This window comes from Ranitomeya variabilis, chromosome 2 (genome assembly GCF_051348905.1).
Source record: "Ranitomeya variabilis isolate aRanVar5 chromosome 2, aRanVar5.hap1, whole genome shotgun sequence".
NCBI lineage: Eukaryota > Metazoa > Chordata > Amphibia > Anura > Dendrobatidae > Ranitomeya > Ranitomeya variabilis.
Genome location: NC_135233.1, coordinates 102,930,929 through 102,957,215, shown reverse-complemented (window position 1 = coordinate 102,957,215; position 26,287 = coordinate 102,930,929). Strand labels below are relative to the sequence as shown.

General features: G+C 44.6%; 1 protein-coding gene across 1 annotated transcript in view; it reads right to left on the bottom strand.

The window, feature by feature from the left end:
- Positions 1 to 26,287, bottom strand: part of EFEMP1 (EGF-like fibulin extracellular matrix protein 1) — a 147,639-nt gene that overhangs the window by 48,670 nt on the left and 72,682 nt on the right. The window contains exon 2 of the mRNA XM_077282766.1: positions 15,209 to 15,287. Within this exon, the coding sequence (XP_077138881.1) occupies positions 15,209 to 15,286 (78 nt within the window). The 5' untranslated portion in view covers position 15,287. The remainder of the gene's footprint in view (positions 1 to 15,208; positions 15,288 to 26,287) is intronic.

The window sequence follows — 26,287 nt, the reverse complement described above, 5'->3', positions numbered from 1 at the left end:
TTCCATCTTCTTGCGATGCCACCCTCCTGATTGCTTCATGTGGATGACGCATCCCTGTGTCATCCACACAGGCTCCCCGGCATCGCGCTCCTGCACAGACATACTTATCTGCCCTATAGAAGTCAGAGCAAAGTCCTGCAGTGTGCGGACACCGGGAAAGGTCACAGAGGCCCAGAGCCTGCGCACTCTGGGCAGATAAGTACACCTGCACAGAAGCGTGATTTTGGGGAGCTTGTGTGGATGATGCAGTGACGTGTCATCCACATGAAGCAAACAGGAGGATGGGCAAGAAGATGGGAGGCGCCGGACCAAGAAGAGCGACACTTCTCGGACCGGAGCCTCCCGGAGTTATTTTTCTTCTCTTTCAGGTCAGATCAGGGGCTTCTATACAGCATTACAGAACCTGGTGGCAGGTTCCCTTTAACACCTTTTTTAATTGGGACGGTAACACAATAGATTGTACGACATACAGGAAAGGTTTTAAGACCATGTAACCCAATTTTTTTTCAAGTGTTATACAATTTTGCCTCAGATCATTAATATAACATTGTTATTTCAATTATTCCCACACATCAATAAAATATAAAACTACAGTAACGCCAAAGGCGATGGTAATTAGGTCCAAAATAGACAGCATGGCTGAGTTCCTGTACACACTTTTCTGAGAAAGTTGCTAGATCATGTATCCTTAGAAATCTCGCTTAATCTCTTGTCAGGCCTCACCCCACAGTCCCAAAGGATAGATGAGTAATAAAGTGCACGGAGATCATCGCTCGATTTTGAAGAATTCCCAAATGATAGCTAGCAGACTAAATCAGCTGCTTATAGCTTTTCTTGTGAGCAAGAACTAGTAGGAAAAAGCAGGAAATAATTTGACAAGTTGCCTAAAATCCATGCAGATATGTACTGAAATCACTAACAAGTTAAATGGAAAGACTAGATAGACTAATTTTCTTCATCTGCTGTCAGGTTTCTAATCTTCTTGTATGTGTCATGTCAAGACGTCGGCTACAGTTCAGCATTTTAGTTTGGTTTCTGCTGTATAATTTTTATGTTTTATGACATCAAGTGAAACATGTTAATTCACTAATTCTGCACAAGCTTAAGAAGGATCTGTCAGCAGATTTCACAATACAAACTGCATATTTTACTAAATATATATCTATCCTTATGCACTAATAGGGGCATTAGGTTTCTTTAACCCCTTCACCCCGAAGCCTGTTTTCACCTAAGTGACAGGGCCAATTTTTACAATTCTGACCACTGTCACTTTATGAGGTCATAACTCTGAAACGCTTCAACGGATCCTGGTGATTCTGACATTGTTTTCTCGTGACATATTGTACTTCATGATAGTGGTAAAACTTCTTCGATATGACTTGCATTTATTTGTGAAAAAAACAAAAATTTGTCAAAAATTATGAAAATTTAGCAATTTTCAAATTTTAGTTTTTATGCCCTTAAATTAGAGAGTTATATCACATAATATAGTTAATAAACAACATTTCCCACATGTCTGCTTTACATCAGCACAATTTTGGAAACATAATTTTTTTTGTTAGGGAGTTATAAGGGTTAAAAGTTGACCAGCGATTTCTCATTTTTGCAACAAAATTTGCAAAACCATTTTTTTTACGGACCACCTCACACTTGAAGTGACTTTGAGGGGTCTATATGACAGAAAATGCCCAAAAGTGACACCATTCTAAAAACTACACCCCTCAAGGTACTCAAAACCACATTCAAAAAGTTTATTAACCCCTCAGGTGCTTCACAGGAATTTTTGGAATGTTTAAAAAAAATTGAACATTTAACTTTTTTTTCACAAAATGTTTACTTCAGATCCAATTTGTTTTATTTTACCAAGGGTAACAGGAGAAGTTGGACCACAAAAGTTGTTGTACAATTTGTCCTGAGTACGCTGATACCCCACATGTTGGGGTAAACCATTGATTGGGCACATGGCAGAGCTCGGAAGGAAAGGAGCGCCATTTGACTTTTCAATGCAAGATTTGCTGGAATTGAGATCGGAACCCATGGCTCGATTGGAGGGCCCCTGACGTGCCTAAACAGTGGAAACCCCCACAAGTGACACCATTTTGGAAAGTAGACCCTCTAAGGAACTAATCTAGATGTGTGTTGAGCACTTTGAACCTCCAAGTGCTTCACAGAAGTTTATAATGTAGAGCCGTAAAAAAAATTTCATATTAATTTTCACAAAAAATGATTTTTTGCCCCAAATTTTTTATTTTCCCAAGGGTAACAGGATAAATTGGACCTCAAATGTTGTTGTGCAATTTGTCCTGAGCACGCTGATACTTCATATATGGGGATAAACCACTGTTTGAGCACATGGCAGAGCTCGGAAGGGAAGGAGCGCCATTTGACTTTTCAATGCAAAATTGGCTGGAATTGAGATCGGAACCCATGTCGCCTTTGGAGAGCCCCTGACATGCCTAAACAGTGGAAACCCCCCACAATGGACCCCATTTTGGAAAGAAGACCCCCTATGGAACTTATCTAGTGTGGTGAGCACTTTTATACCCCAATTGTTTCACTAAAGCTTAGAATGTAGCGCTGTGAAAATAAAAAAAATCATTTTTTCTTTCCACAAAATGATGTTTCAGCCCGCAATTTTTTTCCCCAAGGGTAACAGGAGAAATTGGACCACAAAAGTTATTGTCCAATTTGTCCTGAGTATGCTGATATCCCATACATGGGGGGAACTACTGTTTGGGCGCACGGCAGAGCTCGGAAGGGAAGGAGCGCCGTTTGAAATGCAGACTTAGATGGATTGGTCTGCAGGTGTCATGTTGCATTTGCAGAGCCCCTGATGTACCTAAACAGTAGAAACCCCCACAAGTGACCCCATATTGGAAACTAGACCCCCCAAGGAACTTATCTAGCTGTGTTGTGATAGCTTTGAATCAACAAGTGTTTCACTACAGTTTATAACGCAGAGCCGTGAAAATAAAAAATATTTTTTTTCCACGAAAATGATATTTTAGCCCCCACGTTTTTATTTTCCTAAAGGTAACAGGAGAAATTGGACCACAAAAGTTGTTAACCAATTTGTGCTGAGTACGCCTGATACCCCATATATGGGGGGGAACCACCGTTTGGGCACACGGCAGAGCTCGGAAGGGAAAGAGCACCGTTTGAAATGCAGACTTAGATGGATTGGTCTGCAGGCGTCATGTTGCATTTGCAGAGCCCCTGATGTACCTAAACAGTAGAAACCCCCCAAAAGTGACCCCGTATTGGAAACTAGACCCCCCAAGGAACTTATCTAGATGTGTTGTGAGAACTTTGAACCAACAAGTGTTTCACTACAGTTTATAACGCAGAGCCGTGAAAATAAAAAATATTTTTTTTTCCACGAAAATGATATTTTAGCCCCCACGTTTTTATTTTCCCAAGGGTAACAGGAGAAATTGGACCCCAAAAGTTGTTGTCCAACTTGTCCTGAGAACGCTGATACCCCATATGTTGGGGGGGGACCACTGTTTGGGCGCACAGGAGAACTCAGAAGGGAAGGAGCACTGTTTTAGTTTTTCAAAGCAGAATTGGCTGGAATTGTGATCGGACGCCATGTCGCGTTTGGAGAGCCCCTGATGTGCCTAAACAGTGGAAACCCCCAATTCTAACTGAAATCCTAACCCCAACCTTAACCCCAGCCCTAACCCTAGCCCTAACCCCAACCCTAACCCTAACCCAAGCCCTAACCCTAACCCTAGCCCTAACTCTAGCCCTAACCGTAGCCCTAACCCTAACCCTAATGGGAAAATGGAAATACATACATTTTTTTAAATTTTATTATTTTTCCCTAACTAAGGGGGTGATGAAGGGGGGTTTAATTTACTTTTATAGCGTTTTTTTGGCGGATTTTTATGGTTGGCAGCCATCACACACTAAAAGACGCTTTTTATTACAAAAAATAGTTTTTGCATCACCACATTTTGAGAGCTATAATTTATCCATATTTTAGCCCACAGAGTCATGTGAGATCTTGTTTTTTGCGGGACGAGTTGACGTTTTTATTCACACCATTTTCGGGCACATGACTTTTTTAATCGCTTTTTATTCTGATTTTTGGGAGGCGGAATGAACAAAAACCAGCAATTCCTGAAATTCTTTTAGGGGGGGCGTTTATACCGTTCCATGTGTGGTAAAATTGATAAAGCAGCTTTATTCTTCAGGTCAGTACGATTACAGCGATACCTCATTTATGTAATTTTTTTATGTTTTGGCGCTTTTACACAATAAAAACTATTTTATATAAAAAAATAATTGTTTTTGCATCGCTTTATTCTGAGAGCTATAACTTTTTTATTTTTCTGTTGATGATGCAGTATGGCAGCTTTTTTTTTGCGGGACAAGATGACGTTTTCAACGGTACCATGGTTATTTATATTCGTCTTTTTGATCGCGTGTTATTCCACTTTTTGTTCGCCTGTATGATAATAAAGCGTTGTTTTTTGCCTTTTTTTTTTTTTCCGTGTTCACTGAAGGGGTTAACTAGTGGGATAGTTGTTTAGAGCGGGTCGTTACGGACGCGGCGATACAAAATATGTGTACTTTTATTGTTTTTTTTTTTATTTACAAAAATAAATGGAATTACTGGGAAATGTTTTTTTTTTCTTTATTTGGGGATTTTTTTATTTTATTTTTTATACATTGTATTTTTTTTTTTTTTTTACTTTTTACCATTGTCCCAGGGTGGGACATCACTGTTTTAGATCAGATCGTTGATCTGACAGTGTGCATAGCACTCTTGCAGATCAACGATGTGACAGGCACGTTCCAGAGGCTTGCCGGTGCCTGCTATTAGGAACTCTCAGCAGGCGCCGGCAAGCCAGGTCAGTAAATGACCCGGAAGGAGTCCCGAGGCCATCTTGGATCCGGGGACTCCTTCCAGGTCACTGGAGCAGCGCGATCTCATCGCGTTGCTCCGGTGGGAGAGCGCAGGGAGCTCCCGTCCCTGCGCGATCCACCTCTATGCCACTGTCACTATTGACAGCGGCATCAGAGGGGTTAAATGCCCGCGATCGGCGATAGCACCGATCGTGGGCATTGCTGCGGGGTGTCAGCTGTCATATACAGCTGACACCCGGTCCCGATCACCGCGGCGCTCAGCGCGAGACCGCGGTGATCGGTCCGCCGTACTAGTACTGCGGCTGGCACAAATGCAGTGCCGGCAGCGCCGTACTAGTACGGCGGATGACGCGAAGGGGTTAAGAGGTATCGCCTTTAACTGTATTAATGCCTTTTAATTCTGATTGTTCCTGTAGGAGCTTGTCCAACAAATATTTTTTATTTAGGCAAACCGAGATCCTTATAAATGCATATTAACCCCTTTCTGTCTTTGGACGGAATGGTACATCCGAGGAGAGAACCCCTGTTTTGATGCGGGCTCTGGCGGTGAGCCCGCATCAAAGCCGGGACATGTCAGCTGTTTTGTACAGCTGACATGTGCCCGCAATAGTGTCAGGTGGAATCGCGATCAACCCGCCGCTATTAACTAGTTAAATGCCGCTGTCAAATGCTGACAGCGGCATTTAACTAGCGCTTCCGGACATCGGGCCGGAAATACACGCATCGCTGACCCCCGTCACGTGATCGGGGGTCAGCGATGCATCGGCATGACAACCAGAGGTCTACTGAAGACCTCTATGGTTGTTGATGCCGGATTGCTGTGAGCGACACCCTGTGGTCGGTGCTCATAGCAATGCAGTAAATCTACTACATTGGAGCGATCTGAGCATCGCTCCTATGTAGCAGAGCTGACCAGGCTATGCCAGCTTCTAGCCTCCCATGGAGGGTATTGAAGCATGACAAAAGTAAAATTTAAAAAAAAAAAAAATATGAAGAAAAAAAAAATATATGAAAGTTTAAATCACCCCCCTTTCACCCCATTCAAAATAAAGCAATAAAAAAAATCAAATATACACATATTTGGTATCGCTGGGTTCAGAATCGCCCAATCTACCAATAAAAAAAGGATTAAGCTGATCACTAAACGGCGTAGCAGAAGAAAATTAAAAACGCCAGAATTACTTTTTTTGGTCGCATTGACATTGCATTAAAATGCAATAACGGGCGATCAAAAGAACATATCTGCACCAAAATTGATACAAAATTGTATCATTAAAAACAGCAGCTCAGCATGCAAAAAATAAGCCCTCACCCAACCCCAAATGGAGATGCTACGGGTATTGGAAAATTGCGCATTATTTTTTTTTTTTAGCAAAGTTTGGAATTTTTTTTTACCACTAGATAAAAAATAACCTAGACATGTTTAGTGTTTATGAACTCGTAATGACCTGGAGAATCATAATGGCTTGTTAGTTTTAGCATTTAGTGAACCTAGCAAAAAAGCCAAACAAAAAACAAGTGTGGGATTGCACTTTTTTTGCAATTTCACCGCACTTGGAATTTTTTACCGTTTTTTAGTACATGACATGCTGAAACCAATGATGTCGTTCAAAAGTACAACTCATCCTGCAAAAATAAGCCCTCACATGGCCATATTGATGGCCAGTTATGGCTCTGGGAAGAAGGGGAGCCAAAAACGAAAACGCAAAACCGAAAAAAGCTGGGGTCATTAAGGGGTTAAAGGATAACCATGCTTTCTAGTAATTTTTCAAAATAAACTGTCCTGTGGGTGCACATGAGGAATAACACCATATCTGGCCATTATGTGACTAGTATCCTGCATTTTCTCCAGTTTCTCCTCTGCAGGCTCTATCTCTTATTTTCAAATCCTCTTTAAACTGGTTGGTAGAGACTATTTGCGGTGATCTCTTCCATTTATATCTGTTTCTATGATTTCTCCCATGCACAGCACAGTATAAAGAGATGTATTCCTGCTTTTGATTTCTTTTTTAGCACACAGAGACAAATATCAGAATGGAGGACATTTTACAGAAGTTCAGAGTTATCTGGATGTGAATCAAGCTTTGGCATGAGGTTAAAGACTTGTTAGAAAGCTCATCATGATCTTTCTGTGTTTCACTCTGCTTGTTTTCTCTCCCTGTTCTTCACTCCTCTCTTCTCCCTTCTCTATAGAGTATAATGGCCTGTGTCACACAATACTACAGCAAGCTGGCAGTGCATCTTGTTTGAGAAGATGGATTTTTGTTTTTGTTTTTTTGTAGAGTGAATGATGAGCTCTGGAGGAAAGAGGAGGGGAAACAGTGTCTAATATGTGGGGAAAGAAGCTGATTTCTTTGATTAGACATACTACAAAAATTCCTATATTCACCTATACAATTTGTAATAAGCTGGCCGGCTCTGACTGTTCTGTTATCATTGACATAGAAGAATCTGTGACAGACACTGCCCCCGTGTGGCCAGAAGTTATACCTATGCCAAATGTGATTACAGAGAAACAAACTGTATTGGCTAAGCTCCCCCCTGTTATGTCATGTGACCAGGAAGGAGGGAGAGAGGAAGAAGAGCCCGGGAAATCAGTCTGTGCAGAGAGAAGTCTGTGTATGCTGGTGCCCTCCTGTGAATGCGATATAACAGATTGTCTGGATGATCCCTCTCCCTTGAAAGCTGACTTCCAGATCCTGAACCCACGAACTGTAAGCGGGTCCTCTGTTGAGAGGCCGAATATTCACTCGCCGGTGACATCTCCACAGATCCTGAGCCCACGAACTGTAAGCGGGTCCTCTGTTGAGAGGCCGAATATTCCACCCCTACCTGCCGTACCCCAAGGACTACAGTCTGGACCTGAGAGACGGAGCTTTGTTTAATCCCTGCAGAGACAGACAGGCCTGCGACGTGGGAAGATAACCTCCTGGAGTAAAGAGACTGGTAACGTGTGGATAGGGAAAGTGAGGGAAAGCTTGTTATTACACGTTAATTCTGTGAATAGGTATATTTTGCATTGTTTATTACTGTGTTCCACTGTGTTAAGAAAATGTTTAACAGTAAAGATACGTTTGTTAAGATGGAATCTGAGTGTGGAAGTTTTGCTGAGCCAGATCATGGATATACATGGGCGAACTTGCCCTCGGTCACTTCATCTGGCGTAGTCGGCAGGATCTGTGCCCAGCAAGATTCCCACCCAGGCCCAGTATACAGTCAGAAACCGCCGCCGGTGTCCATTGTAAACCAGGTCAGGAAATTTGGCGGGCGAAACTACCCCGTACCAGAGTGGGCGGAACAAGTGCGGATACTGGGAGAAATGTATAATATTGACCCTAAGACCTTGGCAGAAATGGCGGTACTGACGCTAGAGGGGGAGGCATGGACGACAGTCAGACTGGAGACGGTCAGGGGGCAGCGTGTGTTAGAGGATTTGGTGCGGGTGCTGGAAAAGACCTATGGACCTACTACGTACCAGGGAACACTGCGATACCTGTTCTTTAGACGGACACAGCTTGAATGGGAAGACATTCCCCAGTATGCAAATGCCCTTCAGGTACTCCTTGAACAAGTCTGTGCAAAAGGGGAACAGCTGGCTACTATAGCTCCTCGTGACCTGGTACTGAGAGACCAATTCGTTATAGGGCTGAGAGACCAGTATCTTAACCGTACGCTACAGGACTTGATTCGGATGATGCCGACTCTCACCTTCGCTGAAGTCAAGCAGGAAGCCATAGAACGTTCTAGGGGACCCGTCATGGATGTGGAGACTCAAAGCGCTGCGTGCAGATCCATATTAGACATTGGGCGAAAACTACTGGAAAAAGTGCAACTGGACCCGTCCCAGTACACCAAACAGGAAGTGTCTCAAATGGAGAAACTACTGCGAGAACACCAAGACTCCTTTGCAAAGCATGACACCGACTTCGGGTACACCACCAGTATCCAACACGAGATTCCCACAGGCGATACTGCCCCTATTCGCGAGAGGTACCGACAAATACCACCTCAACAATACCAGGAGGTGAAAAGCCTCTTAGAATCTATGCTACATGCCGGAGTGGTGCGGGAGAGCCAGAGCCCATGGGCTGCACCCGTGGTGATAGTCAAAAAGAAAGATGGATCCCTGAGATTTTGCGTAGACTACCGTCGGCTGAACGCTTGCACGATCCGGGACTCCTATCCACTCCCCCGGATCGAAGAGTCACTGACCGCCCTGAAAAAGGCCAAATATTTTTCGTCTCTAGACTTGGCCAGTGGATATTGGCAGGTCCCCATGAGTGAGAAGGACAGAGAAAAGACCGCCTTCATCCTTCCCATGGGCCTGTACGAGTTTGACCGGATGCCATTCGGCTTGAGTAACGCACCAGGGACCTTTCAGAGACTGATGGAACGCTGTCTGGGAGATTTCAACTTCGAATTCACGCTGATATACCTTGATGACATCGTGGTATACTCCGCCACCTTTGAGGATCACCTTCACAAGCTTGGCAAAGTGTTCCAGCGCTTGAAGAAACACGGCTTGAAGTTAAAGCCCAGCAAGTGCCGTCTATTCCAGCAGGAGATCGATTACCTGGGACACCGGATCTCAGCCGAAGGTGTCCAACCCTCTCCAGAGAAGATAGCAGCTGTCCAAGAGTGGCCACAGCCAACTACCATAAAAGAAGTCCAGGCGTTCCTGGGGCTAGCGGGCTATTACCGCCGATTTGTCAAGGACTTTGCCCGGCTTGCGGAACCACTGCATGAGACCCTCCGAGGAACCGCGAACAGTCCTAGAGGACGACGCATCAGCTGGGGGCCCGACCAAGAAAAATCATTCCGGGCGCTTCAAGCTGCTCTGACATCACCTGTCTAACTCTGATGAAGACACCTGTGGTACCTATCCTTCCTGGCTACAAGCACACCGTCAAAGGATGGAAACTGTCTACCGGCTGGTGGAACAGCAGATCCAGGACCAGGTCCACGCTGATCCACTTCCAGTACAAGAAGACCTACTGAGTGTGGGTCAACTAGTCCTAGTTCGTATAAAGAAACCGCAAGGAAAACTCCGGCCCAAGTGGGAGACCGAAGTCTATCGAATAATTGGACACCCGTACCCTGATGGCCCCGTCTATCAAGTACAAGGCGAAGACAGCGGCAGCCTCCGCACCCTGCACCGTAACATGTTGCGCCCCTGTCGTTCTCAGCCTGACTCCCCTCCTATAATGCCTAGAGAGACGGATGTCACTAATACTGTGGGAGACACCGATACCGGGGATGTAGAAGTGGAAAACATCCCTACCCCTGCTCGCTTGACTGACACGTCTGTACCCCTTACCTCCTCGACTGACTTACCGACTGGGGCGGAGAGTGGAGTGACTGATCGGGGAGAGAGACTAGCACCCGTTAGGCGGACAGCTAGGACCAACGCAGGAGTGCCCCCGGGACAGTCCTACAGAGACCAATATGTGTGGCCCTCTTCACAGCCGGGTCCTACAACCTCCACAGCCATCGCCGCCCTGGAGACAGTCGTTGACAGGGACTGCCAACCTTCAAGTGGGGGGGCGTGTAATAAGCTGGCCGGCTCTGACTGTTCTGTTATCATTGACATAGAAGAATCTGTGACAGACACTGCCCCCGTGTGGCCAGAAGTTATACCTATGCCAAATGTGATTACAGAGAAACAAACTGTATTGGCTAAGCTCCCCCCTGTTATGTCATGTGACCAGGAAGGAGGGAGAGAGGAAGAAGAGCCCGGGAAATCAGTCTGTGCAGAGAGAAGTCTGTGTATGCTGGTGCCCTCCTGTGAATGCGATATAACAGATTGTCTGGATGATCCCTCTCCCTTGAAAGCTGACTTCCAGATCCTGAACCCACGAACTGTAAGCGGGTCCTCTGTTGAGAGGCCGAATATTCACTCGCCGGTGACATCTCCACAGATCCTGAGCCCACGAACTGTAAGCGGGTCCTCTGTTGAGAGGCCGAATATTCCACCCCTACCTGCCGTACCCCAAGGACTACAGTCTGGACCTGAGAGACGGAGCTTTGTTTAATCCCTGCAGAGACAGACAGGCCTGCGACGTGGGAAGATAACCTCCTGGAGTAAAGAGACTGGTAACGTGTGGATAGGGAAAGTGAGGGAAAGCTTGTTATTACACGTTAATTCTGTGAATAGGTATATTTTGCATTGTTTATTACTGTGTTCCACTGTGTTAAGAAAATGTTTAACAGTAAAGATACGTTTGTTAAGATGGAATCTGAGTGTGGAAGTTTTGCTGAGCCAGATCATGGATATACATGGGCGAACTTGCCCTCGGTCACTTCACAATTCATCTATGCAAAATTTGTTGAAAGTTTAGTTCTTTTTTAAGCTCTGAAAGAAACTAGTATACTACCTCAGATAATATTGTCCGGTTATCCGGGGGCCTTGAAACCTATTACCACTGCAGGATACATGAGAAGTCATGTGTCGCTTCTTATGATGATAACATGAGTGATGGGGTTAGAGAAGTCAGTCAAGTGAAGAATTGTGTAAATGAGACAACCATTTGGTTACAAATTTTATAACAGCAGGAGACTGAAAAGTGTTGCCAATTTTTGACAGATTTTTAGAATTTGTCAGAAAAATACAATAACAATGCATCAATTTACTACCGTGGGGTGTGCATTGATATTAGCAGTGGGTAATCTCCCAGGGGAACAAAGGATCAGGTATATAAGAGAGCTACAAAACACACGTTCCTCTCAAAATCAGGCAGATTATTCAGTTTCAACTTGAATAGTCATAGTTGAAATTGTGGTAACACTTATGATTGATGAGCTATATGTCCATCTCAGGGCCCCTATGTACTAGTTAATTTCCAACATTTTTATTAAATTAAATGCTACAGACCATTAGAAAATCTGGATAGAATCATTAATCAGTCATCAAGGAGGGCAGTGCCCCTCTATCCTCAAGCTGTTGTATGCCCCAGGGCATGAGGCATGTGCTCCTTTTGCCCTCCAGCCAATCCAGCCAAAAAGTGGCAGAAAACTTAACCTTAAAATCGCGCAATTTTTGAGCATATGGTAATTCATGTGTGGACAACTTGAACAATTTTTTTGTGATTTTTTTTTAAATTTTACTACCATAAAGTATTCCAGCAGTAGACAAAATACACTGCTAATCTCAGAGGCCCGTACAAAACTCCTGAGCAGTATCGAGCAGATTTATTAAGACAAGTGTAAAATACCCCAGTCCTAATATAAAGCCCACTGGCATAAGAAACTCTACAATAAATGTATGTCTACATACAGGCCGCTTTATGGTTTACATATGTTCCATAGTCCCAGAATGGCTATGTCTATATTTGTGCATTTTTATACAAAGTTGTAGATTCTTGATGGTTCCTCAATTTCACCTTTGCCTGAAAACTTGCAGAGTCATTATTTTGCAATAACTAGCAACCAGGCAACCCCGACATGTACTTATGCTGGTGAACAGATGTAAATCATTTAGCTGCGGCAAGAAAAACTAAATCTCCGAGCACTAAAAAATACTCGGAGGACCCCCAAGCGTGCTCGAGAAATCTCAAGTAATGAGTATATTCACTCATCACTACTTAGTCATCTAATTTATAAGAATCAGGCCCCTGGGAAATGCTAAGGGAAAAAATGTGGATAGTTTTTGCAGCTGAAATTGAATATTAACATGGCCATCGGCAAATTAAATTAAAGCGTGTTCTGCAAAAGGTTGCTAAACAGAGGCAGCTTTAGTTATTATTATTGGTAGAGGCATAAATGGTATGATTATTATTACAATTATTATTTATATTTTTATTGTATAGCATTCCTTTGCTTTTTTAATTATTGCGTAATCCAGTAATTGAAATATTAGTAACAAATAATACCACTCCTACTTGGTTACTCCTCATTTTCTTGACCTTGAAATTGCTTATCAAGAGTGTTCTAACAGCAGAAATTGTAAATTTTGGAAATTGCTCTAAATTTTTATGTTTTAATGGTTATGGTTATGTATGGTTAGGAACTACTGTGATTTTGTAATAATATATCTACACTGTGTTCCCAAAACTTTCCTAACATATAGTATTGTTATAACCTGGATATAAAGGGGATATGTTTTTCCTTTTTTGCCACTTTAAATATCTATTGAGCCTTCACCATAAACTCTCCTAATGACTGGTGATTTTTACCAGCCAAAAAAAGTGGACTGGTGGCAACACGTATGAAGCTGACCATTTTCTGAAATCCAAGGAGTCTACATCTACATAAAGCCTAGCGCCTCTCAAGCACTTATCATATACTAGATGGAGGCCCGATGCTATCGCATCGGGAGGGTGGTAATGTCACGATGGGGCCAGGCTTTGCAGCGTTAATAATCTCTCCCCTATAGTGTGCCTGTTCGATTACATATCTGTCCATGTATGCGAAAACAGTATGGGCCATATCCAGGTGGGAGTGAAATACTTGCTCCCATGGAGGCAAAAGCAAAAGAACTGTTGATACTGTGAATATTGTCCATGAAATTTTTGTTGAATTCACTTTCTCCTGTCATCAACTTTTTGAATTCTTCTGGATACTGGAGATTGGGCTTGGACTTTCCCCTTCTGACAGCACTGAGTAAGCTTTCCGGAAGGCGTCTCAGCTCCAAAAAAAGATTGACAATTTTGACATAAATGGTTCATGGGACCGCAGCTGTGTTCGTGAATTGTGTTTTCATCATGGGTTACATTTTTTGCTTGTAGTTGAAGTTCATGTCTTTCTTTTTGTATGTGACTTATTTGCCGGTGGATGTTGATTTGTCATAGCTGTTGTAGTCACACTTCTCTCTAGCTTTGTGTTTCAGCTTGTCGCTGTGTGCTTCTGCATCGTGTGACAGTCTTCTTGCTGTGGCCAATGGACATGGTTCCTGAAGTAGCTTGCATTGGGAAGATGCCTTCTTAGTTAAACACATGCACTTTGAAGTTGTAGAGTCGGTGGTGTGGTGTGCTGCTTCCAAGGGGTCATCTTGTGAGCATGGTATTGATGTTAAGACTGCAGATTTCTGTTTGCGGCGCTGTTGTTGCCTAATGGCATCCTGTGATAATCTAATGACTTTTGCATCAGGGGACTCATGTGCTTGATGCCTACGCTTATATGCATTGTTTTTGTCCCAGCGATGCTGTTGATGTTCAAGAGTCTCATTTGCCCATTGTTGTCTTCGACATTGTGCCTTTGCCGCTTTCCTTTCATTGTCATTGGCGTACTTTTTAGGAGGAGCCATGTTGGCGTTGATATTTGCTTTTTAAAGGGGTTTTCCAAAGAACGAAAGTTCATTTTAAAAACTATCTGTGTCTGACCGTGTACAGAACATTCCACAGCTCCTGGGCAGAGGAGGAAGCAAAAGACAATACTGACATTATAGAGGAGATTGCAGAGCATACATTTTGTGAGGTAAAATATTGTTTAAAAACAGTCAGTGAAATATTTTACCTGACAAAATGAATCCTCTGTGATCCCCTGCTGTAATGTCAGTATTGTCTTTTGCTTTCTCCCCTGCCAAGGAGATGCTGTATAGTCCGTACACGGTCAGACACAGACAATTTTTAAAATTAACTTTCGTTCGTGGGAAAATCCCTTTAATGTGATTGGCTTCCTCTGCCTGTAGACACGTCGCGCATCTGCCGCCGGGATCAGCCGAATGATTCACTGCGCCTGTGTGAAATTCGGAATTCACAGTAAATCAGACCGCCGCCATCTTTGTGCAGACAGATAGCGGTGGTCACATTAAAACTGAGCATGCGCTCCTCCTGTACAAAGATGGCGGCGGTCAGTGAATCATTAAGCTAATCCCGGCGGCGGCGTGTTCGCGATGGTGTTCTGCTGGTGGTACCGCCCAAGAGGCTGCGTACGGCGTTTACAGTGTTTGTGTGTGGTGCGTTCGGCATATACAGTGTGTGTTTGTGTGTGTGATGTGACGGTGTTTCGCTGGTGGTACCACGCAAGGCGCTGTTACCACTAGCAGTTTCCATATTGAGACACCAATCAATTGGGTGTCCCAATATGGCAGTCGGTGAACTTCCGCTGCTTGGAATTCTGGGATCCGGACACATCTGTACGGAACAGGATGTGAAGACATTACAAGGTAATTATATATTAAAATTTCTCCTAGGGGCCTCCACCAATTATTATTATCGAATATGTAAGGTTCACACTTAAGGCACCCACACCAATCAGATGATTTAAGGATAAATCATCAATATTGAAGTCCCTAGACACATAAACAACCTTAATATAATCATAAAATCTTAATATAGTAGTTTTATGGACATAAAAAATATATGTAAAGTGATTAGAATAGTCTACTTTGTCTTACCGTATATGTTATGGTCTCATCGGTGTCTTGTGTTGATATTGATGGAATCAATGTTGCAAAAAACAGAATCCCCAACATGCTGAAAGTTAAGAAAAACATATAAGCAAAGTCAAAGAAATTTTCACTATCGAACTACAAAACCGTTAATGTGCCTGAGGCTGGATTTTCACCCTTTATTGCTTTCAACATGGAATTGGGGACTTTTTTTTTTTTTTGCAGCATTTAGACTAAGTTCTGTAGAAATACCATACAAATGAATCCATATTACCTTATTGACATGCATCTTACATTCTTACATATACAGTACTTCAGACATTTTTAGATCGCATGATTTAGAAAGTCATATACTTACTGATGTAGATGACGTCTTTGTATACAAAAAACATGTTGATGAGTTATTTCTCCAATTACTGAATGACCAAAGGGTGGAGCCTGTGCAGAATTTCTTGGGTTACTAATAGTGATGGGCGAGCACTAAAATGCTTGAGTGCTCATTGCTCAGGTCGAGCAAATTGGAATGCTTAACTCGAGCAACGAGCCCAAAGTAAGTCTATGGGAAACTAGACCCTGACGGTCTGCAGAGGGACTAGAAATTGCGGAAATCGATGGGAACAGTGCTCAAATGACATGGGAACAGCATGGGGAAGACCCCTGGAAGCACTTTTACAGTCTCACAGTAAAACATGCAAAAACTCAACTAAAATGGATTTTTCTTGGAAAATATGTTAAGGAGCATCCTTTCCGGGGTAATGACTTGTATATAAGGCAAAATAAATAACGAAAAACAAAAATGCTCCTCCACACCTTGGGCTATGTTCACACATGTTTTTGAACTATAGCATTGCTTTCAACAAAGAGAAATGCATTCACTGGGTAATGTCATTTTAACATTTTACCACCTTATCTGGTCATGTGGTGTGTGACACATCATCAGACACATCCTGTTTCATTTATGAAGGAGGGACTCCGAAAGTCCCAAAGTCTATTTTTATAGGGCCATTAGGAGGCCTTTACTATTCTTATAGGGCCAGCAGTAGGCCTTCACTATTATTAGAGAGCCATCAGCCGGCTATGCTTTGTTGTTCCCATTAATAAACAGTGGGTCTCCTATACTGTTATTGAGTATACAGTGAGTGGCAGGGCTGCAGAAAATTTGGATGCACCCCAATACCCCATTGAAGAGACGTACAGGAGGGCCTCCAGAAAACAATGTTCCCATTATTAGGAAGAGGGTCTCCCATACTGTTTGTCTATGCAGGGAATGCAAGGGCTGCCAAAAATTTGGAGGCACTCAAATGCTCCTTTGAAGAGACGTAGAGGAGGGCCTCGTGAAAAAATGTTCCCATTATTAGAAAGTGGGTCTCCTATAATGTTTGTCTATGCAGTGAATGCAAGGGCTGCCAAAAATTTGGAGGCACTCCAATGCCCCTTGGAAGAGACGTGGAAGAGGGCCTCATAAAAAATGTTCCCATTAGAAAGGAGCGGGTCTCCTATACTTGTAATGTCCATGCACTAAGGGTATAGGCTGGCAAACATTTACCCCTGGGGGTATACATGAACATACTGTCTAACAAATTGTTTTTACGTGCATCATAAACACCCTTACGCGGGTGTTGCATCACGGACCACTGTGAGAAGGAAGAGGATAACAGCAAATAGCCAAAATCAGGAAGCATATACCCATGTATGGGTGTGAAGAGGTGCATGGGAATAGACCCCCCCCAAAAAAAAGAGACTGGATTTGAGTTTATGTTATGCTGCTATCATTTGGTCATGTTGAGAAATCTGTCCCAATCCAGCCCTTGTCAATTTTTGTAGGAGTCAGCCTGTCAGCATTTTCAGTTGACAGGCGGATGCGCTTATCAGTTATAATTCCACCAGTGGCACTAAAAACACGCTCTGACAAAACGCTAGCCGCAGGGCAGGCCAGGACCTCCAAGGTGTAGAGAGCCAGTTCATGCCACGTGTCCAGCTTGGATACCCAATAATTGTAAGGCACAGAGGAATCATGGGGGACGTTGGAACGGCCAACAAGGTACTCCCTCAGCATCTTCCCAAACTTTTCACTCCTTGTGAGAGTACCCCGCTCCTCAGGGCCTGTGCGATGGGAGGGTCTGAAAAAACTCTCCTAGAACTTTGACAGTGTTCCCCTGCCTCTGCTGGAGTGGAGTTGTGTCTCTCTCGCCTGTACTCCTTGGTTGTCCAACAAAATGTGAACTCTGCTGCCATCGTTTTCAGATGAGAATTTTTTTTAATAATTCCGCAACAAGAGCCTTCTGGTACTGTCCCATTTTAGTAGACCTGTCTGCCTCTGGAATAAGAGATAGAAAGTTCTTCTTGGATCGTAGGTCTACAAGTGTCACCAACCAGTAATGACCGCCACCCAAAATTTTGAGAACGCAAGGGTCACGGGAAAGGCAGTGTAACATAAAGTCAGCCATGCGTGCCAGACTGCTAACAGGTAAGACTTCCGTGTTCTCACCAAGAGGATGACTGACCACCACCTCCTCCTCTTCCCTGTCCTCAGGCCATCCAGGCTGAACAGACGGTATGACAGTTGTGCAGGTAGTACCATCTATAGTGCATGAAACTAGTTCCTGTTCTTCCTCCTCCTCCTCCTCTTCTTCCTCATTGTCACCCAATCCACTTTGGGATGAGATGAGGCTGAGCTCTGTGTAATCACCCTGTATGGTTCCTTGCTCCATCTCATCATTCTCTGCCTGCAATGCTTCCTCTTTGATTGTGAGCAAAAAGCATTTCCCAGAGAAGCAGGGTGGTGACGCTAGTTATTGCGTCATTGCTGCTCACCCTCTTAGTGGAGTCCTCAAAGAAGGATGGTACATATGTCTGAAATCCATGTCCACTCCTGAGGTCTTATGTGTGGAGTCTGAACTGAATACCGACAGCCTTGTTGATGCTGGTAGTCAACAACTACCTCTTCTGCTCACAAATCCTTTCCCACATATGCAGTATAGAGTTCCAATGCATGGGGACATCACACACCAGTCGGTGAGCCAGTAGCTGCAAATGCTACTTTGCTGCTGAAGCACGGCAAGGGTGGTGGAAGCTGTAGTTGACTTTCTAAAATGGGCACACAGGCGGTGTACTTTGACAGGTAGATCCGGCAGCTCCGGTTAGATTTTGAGTAACCGCTGAACCACAAGGTTAAGCACATGGGCCATGCATGGTACGTGTGTGAGCTCACCTCGCCTCAGAGCCGCCATCAGGTTCCAGCAATTGTCACACATGACCATGCCTGGCTGCAGGTTCAGTGGTGTCAGCCACAGATCTGCCTGCTCTTTCAGAGCTGTCCACAACTCTTCAGCATTGTGCAGTTTGTCACCTAAGCATATTAGCTTCAGCATAGCCTGTTGCCGCTAGGCTGAGGCACTGATGCAATGCTTCCAGCTTGTGACTGATGTGGTGATTTCGGAGATGGAGGCTGAAGTGGAGAAGGAGGAGGATGAGGTGCAGGAGCTGAAGACTTTAGGGGCAAACCTAATTGACCTAGAGCCCGTAATCCTCAGCTTATGGAGGACGTGTTCTATCCCAAGGTCCGACTGTTAACCCAGTGTGCTGTCAATGAGATGTACCATTCCTGTCCACAAGCACTTGTCCATGTGTCAGTGGTTAGGTGGACTTTCCCAGTAACTGCATGCATTGTTGAGGGCACGGCTAATGTTGTGGGATACGTGCTTGTGTAATGCGGGGATGGCACTCTGGGAGAAATAGTGGTGGCTGGGGACCGAGTACCAAGGGATGGTCACCGCCATCAGGTTGTGGAAAGCTTCTGTCTCCATGAGCCTAAAAGGCAGGATTTCGAGCACAAGAAGTTGCATAATGTGGGAATTTAGTAGTGTGGCCTGTAGGGCGTTGGCTTTGTATTTGCACTTGTGTTGCAAGGACTCGGGTATTGAAACTGAACGCTGCGCTGGGACAAGTACGTGGACTTTGTTGCCGATGGTGCTAGTTGAGTGTGTGCAATGACAGGTGCAGGGCAGCAGGCATCTTCGCATGCACCATGGACAGGAGAAGAAGCAGTGGTGTCACCCATAGACACTGTTCCTGGACCCTGGGGTTCGGCCCACAAAGTTAAGTGCTTTGCTGCCATGTGCCTGATCATGCTGGTGGTGGTCAGGCTAGTAGTTTTGCTAACCCTGCTGATGGTGGCATGGCAGGTGGTGCAAATGACCTTTTTGGGGTTATCGGCAGAGTCTTTAAAAAAACAACCAGACTTAGGAAGACCTAACAGTTGGACTGGCAACTTCCGCCATGTTGGTGTTATGGGGGAAAGGTTTCCCGCCTTCTGTCTGCAGCCACCACACTGCTTCTTCCTGCCTTTTGGGGTGCTACGCCTCCCTCTCCCTGTGTGCTGCTGTCCTTGCTCTGCATGTCCTCCTGCCAGCTTGGGCCAGTTACTATATCATCCACCAACTCGTCTTCCATTTCCACACCTGGCCCTCCACCTGACTTTCTGGCAATTGTTTCTCATCATCGTCCACCTCTTGTGACACTTTCCCACCATCGCCTTTGTGTGACCATGGCTGCTCAAATATTTGGGCATCACTGCATGCAATCTCCTCTTGCCCCACTTCAAGTGGATTGGGCGAGAGGCCCAAATCTATAAATGGAAAAGTGAACAGCTCTTCAGTGTGTCCAGGTGTGGGATCAGTTGTCTCCGGGCACTTGGCATGGTGGGAGGAATAAGGATCAGAGTGGGGAATATGCGATCCAGACTCACGGCTACTGAGACTTGACCGTGTGGAAGATAGCATGGTGGTGATGATGGCAAAGTGACTGGAAGCATTATCTGCTATCCAACCAACAACTTTTTGACACAGCTCTGGCTTCAATAGCGTTGTGCTGCGGTCCTCTAGTAATTGGGACAGGAAGGCCGAGTGAGAAGATGTGGGTGTTTGTTGTGGCACAATTTCAGCTTGCCCACGGCCTCGGCCTCTGCATGCACCATCACCATCACGATCACATCCAGTTCCTCGATCCTTGCCATGCGCCTTGCCAATTTTAAATGGAGGACAAAATTTTCCACATTCACTACAAATAGCTGAATTTGGATCAAACTTATTTGTGATCCGTGTGACAGTAAACAACTGGCCTGTAGGTAACTATTTTTACCAGTAAACTGGTGTCAATAACTTCGCTAACACACTGCAACAAAATTTAAATGAAGGCCAGAAATGGCAGAATTTTGAGCGCAATTATATGGGATCTGTGTGACGGACAGACCACAGTTTTAAATAGCTGGCCTGTAGGTAACTATTTTTACCAGCAAACTGGTGTCAATAACTTTGCTAACACTCTGCAACAAAATTTAAATGGAGGCCAGAAATGGCAGAATTTTGAGCACAATTTTATGTGATCCGTATGATGAAGAAACCACAGTTTTAAATAGATGGATATTTAGCGCTGTAATATGGAAAGGATCTGGCTGTATTCTGCAGTGCCAACAAGCAAATGGAGCAGAAAATGGTGTTCTCTGGATTGCTTTTTTAGCAAATAATCAGGATTTAGGTCCCCCCAAAATATTCCTGGCCCCTGATACCTGGGGTTGTGTCTAGAAATATCTGTCAAAGCAGCAGCAGCAGAGAGAACTGGAATGGACCCTCTTGCTATATGCACTGCAGTCTGCCACATACACCTACTGCCTGCCTAGCACTGATATCTATGCAGCTGGATTAGTCCTCAGAAGGACTGTTAGTTGAGATGGATATGTGTCTAATATATTGTGGTATACCTATACTAACTAAGACACAAGCAAATCTCTCCCTAGTTCAGCAGCAACTCTACCTACACTGCCTGATTCCGGAGTAGACTGTGACGAGCATGGCGGTGCCAGGTCTGATACAGACCTGATGACGCTGTGCGACCAGCCATTCACTGTAATGCCACAACCAACATGGCTGCGGCATTACAGTGTGTGGCAGACAATCCCTGCATGTTCATTGGCTTTCTAAAGAGCGCCAAACATGCAGAGCGGGGACCCGAGCTCCCACCAAGCAACCCCAGAAGTACTTGGCGAACTCTGAGAATCTCGAGCAGTGCGATGCTAGGACGAGTACTGAGTAGTGGCGAGCATGCTCGCTCATCACTCATCTCTGGGGCGAACTAGGATCGTATCGGGTCTGGACTCTTCTCTAGACTTTTGGGTGGCTATTAAAGCCACGGCAAACTGCATCAGGTTTTGGAATCTCATCACCTTCATGTTCTTCATCCACATCTTTTTTGGGACTGCTTGAGTGACTCAGGACAGAACATCGACATGCGTGTTCTGATATTTGGACAGGTAGGAGATCTTGTGCTGATATTTGGACATTCTCATGACCCATCTCTGCTCTAGTGTGCCCAGTTTTGCATTCTTCAGGTAAGCCTGGGGATTATTATCATCCGCACTTCTATTTCTGACCCCGACAAGTATTCTGCAAATTTTTTGGTCATAGTCCACACTAGAGCCAGTAATTCCAGCTTAAAAAAACTGTAGTTGTCCAGGTTCTTTCCAGTCTCTCTCAGCAACCGTCTGGCATAGGCGTTCACCCTTTCTCTTCCTTCCTGCACCTGAGTCGGCACCAGAAGAACCAACAGAAGTCAGTTTAAGCTAAGATGCGAGCGTCCATCAGTGCTACCTTCAATGCCTGAAAAGCTTCCTCTTGCCTAGCACCCCACTGGCTTGGCTGACGCTTGACTCCTCCTGCAGTTCCTGGTGCAACTCGTTGAGCGGTGCCGCAAACTTGGCGAAGTTTTTGAATAATTTGCGGTAGTATCTTGTTGTGAATTCTGCTCTTGGGCTCCCTCCGGTGGTTATAAGTGGTAGCACTGCTGTCTCTGAATCGCAGCATTTATCAGGTGTGTTCACTTTTTGCAATTCTGACTGGGCTATTTAGTCTTGCTTGACCCTTTAGTCAGTGCCAGTTGTCCATTGTTCCTGGAGGATTCACATCCCTGCCTGGTCTCTCCTGCTTTGCTGTTCATTTCAACAAAGATAAGTTCTGGCCTTGATTTTTGCTGTCCACATGCTGTGGCCTTATTGTTCGGTTCTTTTCCATGTTTTTGTCTTGTCCAGCTTGGTCTGTATAAGGATTTGTTTAGCCAAGCTGGTATCTCTGGAGATGCAGATATACCCTCCATATCTTTAGTTAGCTGTGGAGATTTTGTATTTTCTGTGGTGGATATTTTCTAGTGTTTTAATACTGACCGCATAGTACTCTGTCCTATCCTTTCTATTTAGCTAGAAGTGGCCTCCTTTGCTAAATTCTGATTTCAGTCTGTGTATGTTTTTTCCCTCTCCTCTCACAGTCAATATTTGTGGGGGGCTGTCTATCCTTTGGGGATTTTCTCTGAGGCAAGATAGTTTTCCCTTTTCTATATCTAGGGGTAATTAGTCCTCCGGCTGTGTCGAGATGTCTAGGGAGTGATAGGTACATTCCACGGCTACTTCTAGTTGCGGTGTTAAGTTCAGGGTCTGCGGTCAGTACAGGTACCACCTTCTCCAGAGTACGTCTCATGCTGTTCTTAGGCCACCAGATCATAACAGTACAACTGGCCAACAATGAGTTAACCGCATCTCAGAAGAAGGGAAGGAAAGTGCTGAGCCATTTTTTTTTCTGTAGTCTGTTGTGTTTTTTTTTTTCCTCTTTACCTCTGGGTGGCTCAGGAGTTTGGCGCTTGTATGGATGTTCAGGGATTGGCTTCTCGTGTGGATCAACTTGCTGCTAGAGTACAGGGTATTTCCGATTATATCGTTCAGACTCCGGTTTTAGAGCCTAGAATTCCAACTCCTGATTTGTTTTTTGGGGACAGGTCCAAATTTTTGAGCTTTAAAAATAACTGTAAACTGTTTTTTGCTCTGAAACCCCGTTCCTCTGGTGATCCCATCCAGCAGGTTAAAATTGTTATATCTCAGTTGCGTGGTGACCCCCAGGAATGGGCATTTGCCCTGGAACCTGGGAATCCGGCGTTGCTTAATGTAGACACCTTTTTTCAGGCGCTTGGGTTATTGTATGATGAACCTAATTCAGTGGATCATGCTGAGAAGACCTTGTTGGCCCTGTGTCAGGGTCAAGAAGCGGCAGAATCATATTGCCAGAAATTTAGAAAATGGTCTGTACTGACTAAATGGAATGAGGATGCCTTGGCGGCAATTTTCAGAAAGGGTCTTTCTGAATCCGTTAAAGATGTTATGGTGGGGTTCCCCACGCCTGCTGGTCTGAGTGATTCTATGTCTCTGGCTATTCAGATTGATCGGCGCTTGCGCGAGCGCAGAGTTGTGCACATTATGGCATTGTCTTCCGAGCGGAGTCCTGAGCCTATGCAGTGTGATAGAATTGTGTCTAGAGCTGAACGACAAGGATTCAGACGTCAGAATAGGTTGTGTTTTTACTGCGACGATTCTGCTCATGTTATTTCTGATTGCCCTAAGCGTACCAAGAGAATCGCTAGTTCTGTTACCATCAGTACTGTACAACCTAAATTTCTGTTATCTGTGACCCTGATCTGCTCATTATCGTCATTTTCTGTCATGGCATTTGTGGATTCAGGCGCCACTCTAAACTTAATGGACTTAGAATTTTCCAGACGTTGTGGTTTCCCCTTGCAGCCTTTGCAGACTCCTATTCCTTTGAGGGGCATTGATGCTACACCGTTGGCTAAAAATAAACCTCAGTTTTGGACACAGCTGACCATGTGCATGGCGCCAGCCCATCAGGAAGATTGTCGTTTTCTGGTGTTGCATAATTTGCATGATGCTATTGTGCTGGGTTTTCCATGGTTACAGGTGCATAATCCGGTATTAGATTGGAAATCTATGTCTGTGACTAGTTTGGGATGTCAGGGGGTTCATGGTGACGTTCCTTTGATGTCAATTGCCTCCTCCCCCTCTTCTGAAATTCCTGAGTTTTTGTCAGATTTACAGGATGTATTCAATGAGCCCAAGTCCAGTTCCCTTCCACCGCATAGGGACTGTGATTGCGCTATTGACTTGATTCCAGGCTGTACGTTCCCTAAGGGCCGACTTTTCAACCTGTCTGTGCCAGAACATACCGCCATGCGGAGCTATGTTATGGAGTCCTTGGAGAAGGGGCATATTCGGTCATCTTCTTCACCATTGGGAGCAGGTTTTTTTTTTGTTGCCAAAAAAGATGGCTCCTTGAGACCCTGTATAGATTATCGCCTCTTGAATAAGATCACGGTCAAATTCCAATACCCTTTGCTTTCTGATCTGTTTGCTAGGATTAAGGGGGCAAGTTGGTTTACTAAGATTGACCTTCGAGGGGCATATAATCTTGTTCGTATTAAGCAGGGTGACAAATGGAAAACTGCGTTTAATACGCCCGAAGGCCATTTTTAATACCTTGTGATGCTATTCGGACTCTCTAATGCTCCATCTGTGTTTCAGTCCTTCATGCATGATATATTTCGGAATTATCTTGATAAATTCATGATTGTATATTTGGATGATATTTAGATTTTTTCAGATGATTGGGAGTCTCATGTGAAACAAGTCAGGATGGTATTTCAGATCCTTCGTGATAATGCCTTGTTTGTGAAGGGGTCTAAGTGCCTCTTTGGAGTACAGAAGATTTCTTTTTTGGGCTTCATTTTTTCTCCCTCATCTATAGAAATGGATCCGGTTAAGGTTCAGGCCATTCATGATTGGATCCAGCCCACATCCATGAAGAGCCTTCAGAAATTTTTGGGCTTTGCTAATTTTTATCACCGTTTCATTGCCAACTTCTCCAGTGTGGTTAAACCCCTGACCAATTTGACGAAGAAAGGCGCTGATGTGACGAATTGGTCCTCTGCGGCTGTTTCTGCCTTTCAGGAGCTTAAACGCCGATTTACTTCTGCCCCTGTGTTGCGTCAGCCGGATGTTTCTCTTCCTTTTTAGGTTGAGGTTGACGCTTCTGAGATTGGGGCAGGGGCCGTTTTGTTTCAGAGGAATTCTGATGGTTCCTTGATGAAACCGTGTGCCTTCTTTTCTCAAAAGTTTTCGCCTGCGGAACGCAATTATGATGTCGGCAATCGTGAGTTGTTGGCTATGAAGTGGGCATTTGAGGAGTGGCGACATTGGCTTGAGGGGGCCAAGCACCGTATTGTGGTCTTGACCGATCATAAGAATCTGATTTACCTCGAGTCTACCAAATGGCTGAATCCTAGACAGGCCCGATGGTCCCTGTTTTTCTCCCATTTTGATTTTGTAGTCTCATATCTTCCGGGTTCTAAGAATGTTAAGGCTGATGCCCTCTCTAGGAGCTTTTTGCCTGATTCTCCTGGGGTCCTTGAGCCGGTCGGCATTCTGAAGGAAGGGGTGATTCTTGCCATCTCCCCTGATTTACGACGGGTTCTTCTGGAATTTCAGGCTGATAAACCTGACCGCTGTCCAGTGGGGAAACTGTTTGTTCCTGACAGATGGACTAGTAAAGTGATTTCGGAGGTCCATTGTTCTGTGTTGGCTGGTCATCCTGGGATTTTTGGTACCAGAGATTTGGTTGGTAGGTCCTTTTGGTGGCCTTCTTTGTCACGGGATGTGCATTCTTTTGTGCAGTCCTGTGGGACTTGTGCGCAGGCCAAGCCTTGCTGTTCCCGCGCTAGTGGGTTGCTTTTGCCTTTGCCGGTCCCTGAGAGGCCTTGGACGCATATTTCCATGGATTTTATTTCGGATCTTCCGGTTTCCCAGAGGATGTCGGTTATCTGGGTGGTTTGTGACCGGTTTTCTAAGATGGTTCATTTGGTACCTTTGCCTAAGTTGCCTTCCTCTTCTGATTTGGTTCCGTTGTTTTTTCAGCATGTGGTTCGTTTGCATGGCATTCCGGAGAATATTGTGTCCCAATGTGAGGTTCCCAGTTTGTTTCTAGGTTTTGGCGGGCCTTTTGTGCTAGGCTGGGCATTGATTTGTCTTTTTCTTCCGCATTTCATCCTCAGACAAATGGCCAAACCGAGCGAACTAATCAGACTTTGGAAACTTATTTGAGATGCTTTGTGTCTGCTGATCAGGATGATTGGGTGGCTTTCTTGCCAGTGGCCGAGTTTGCCCTTAATAATCGGGCTAGTTCTGCTACCTTGGTTTCA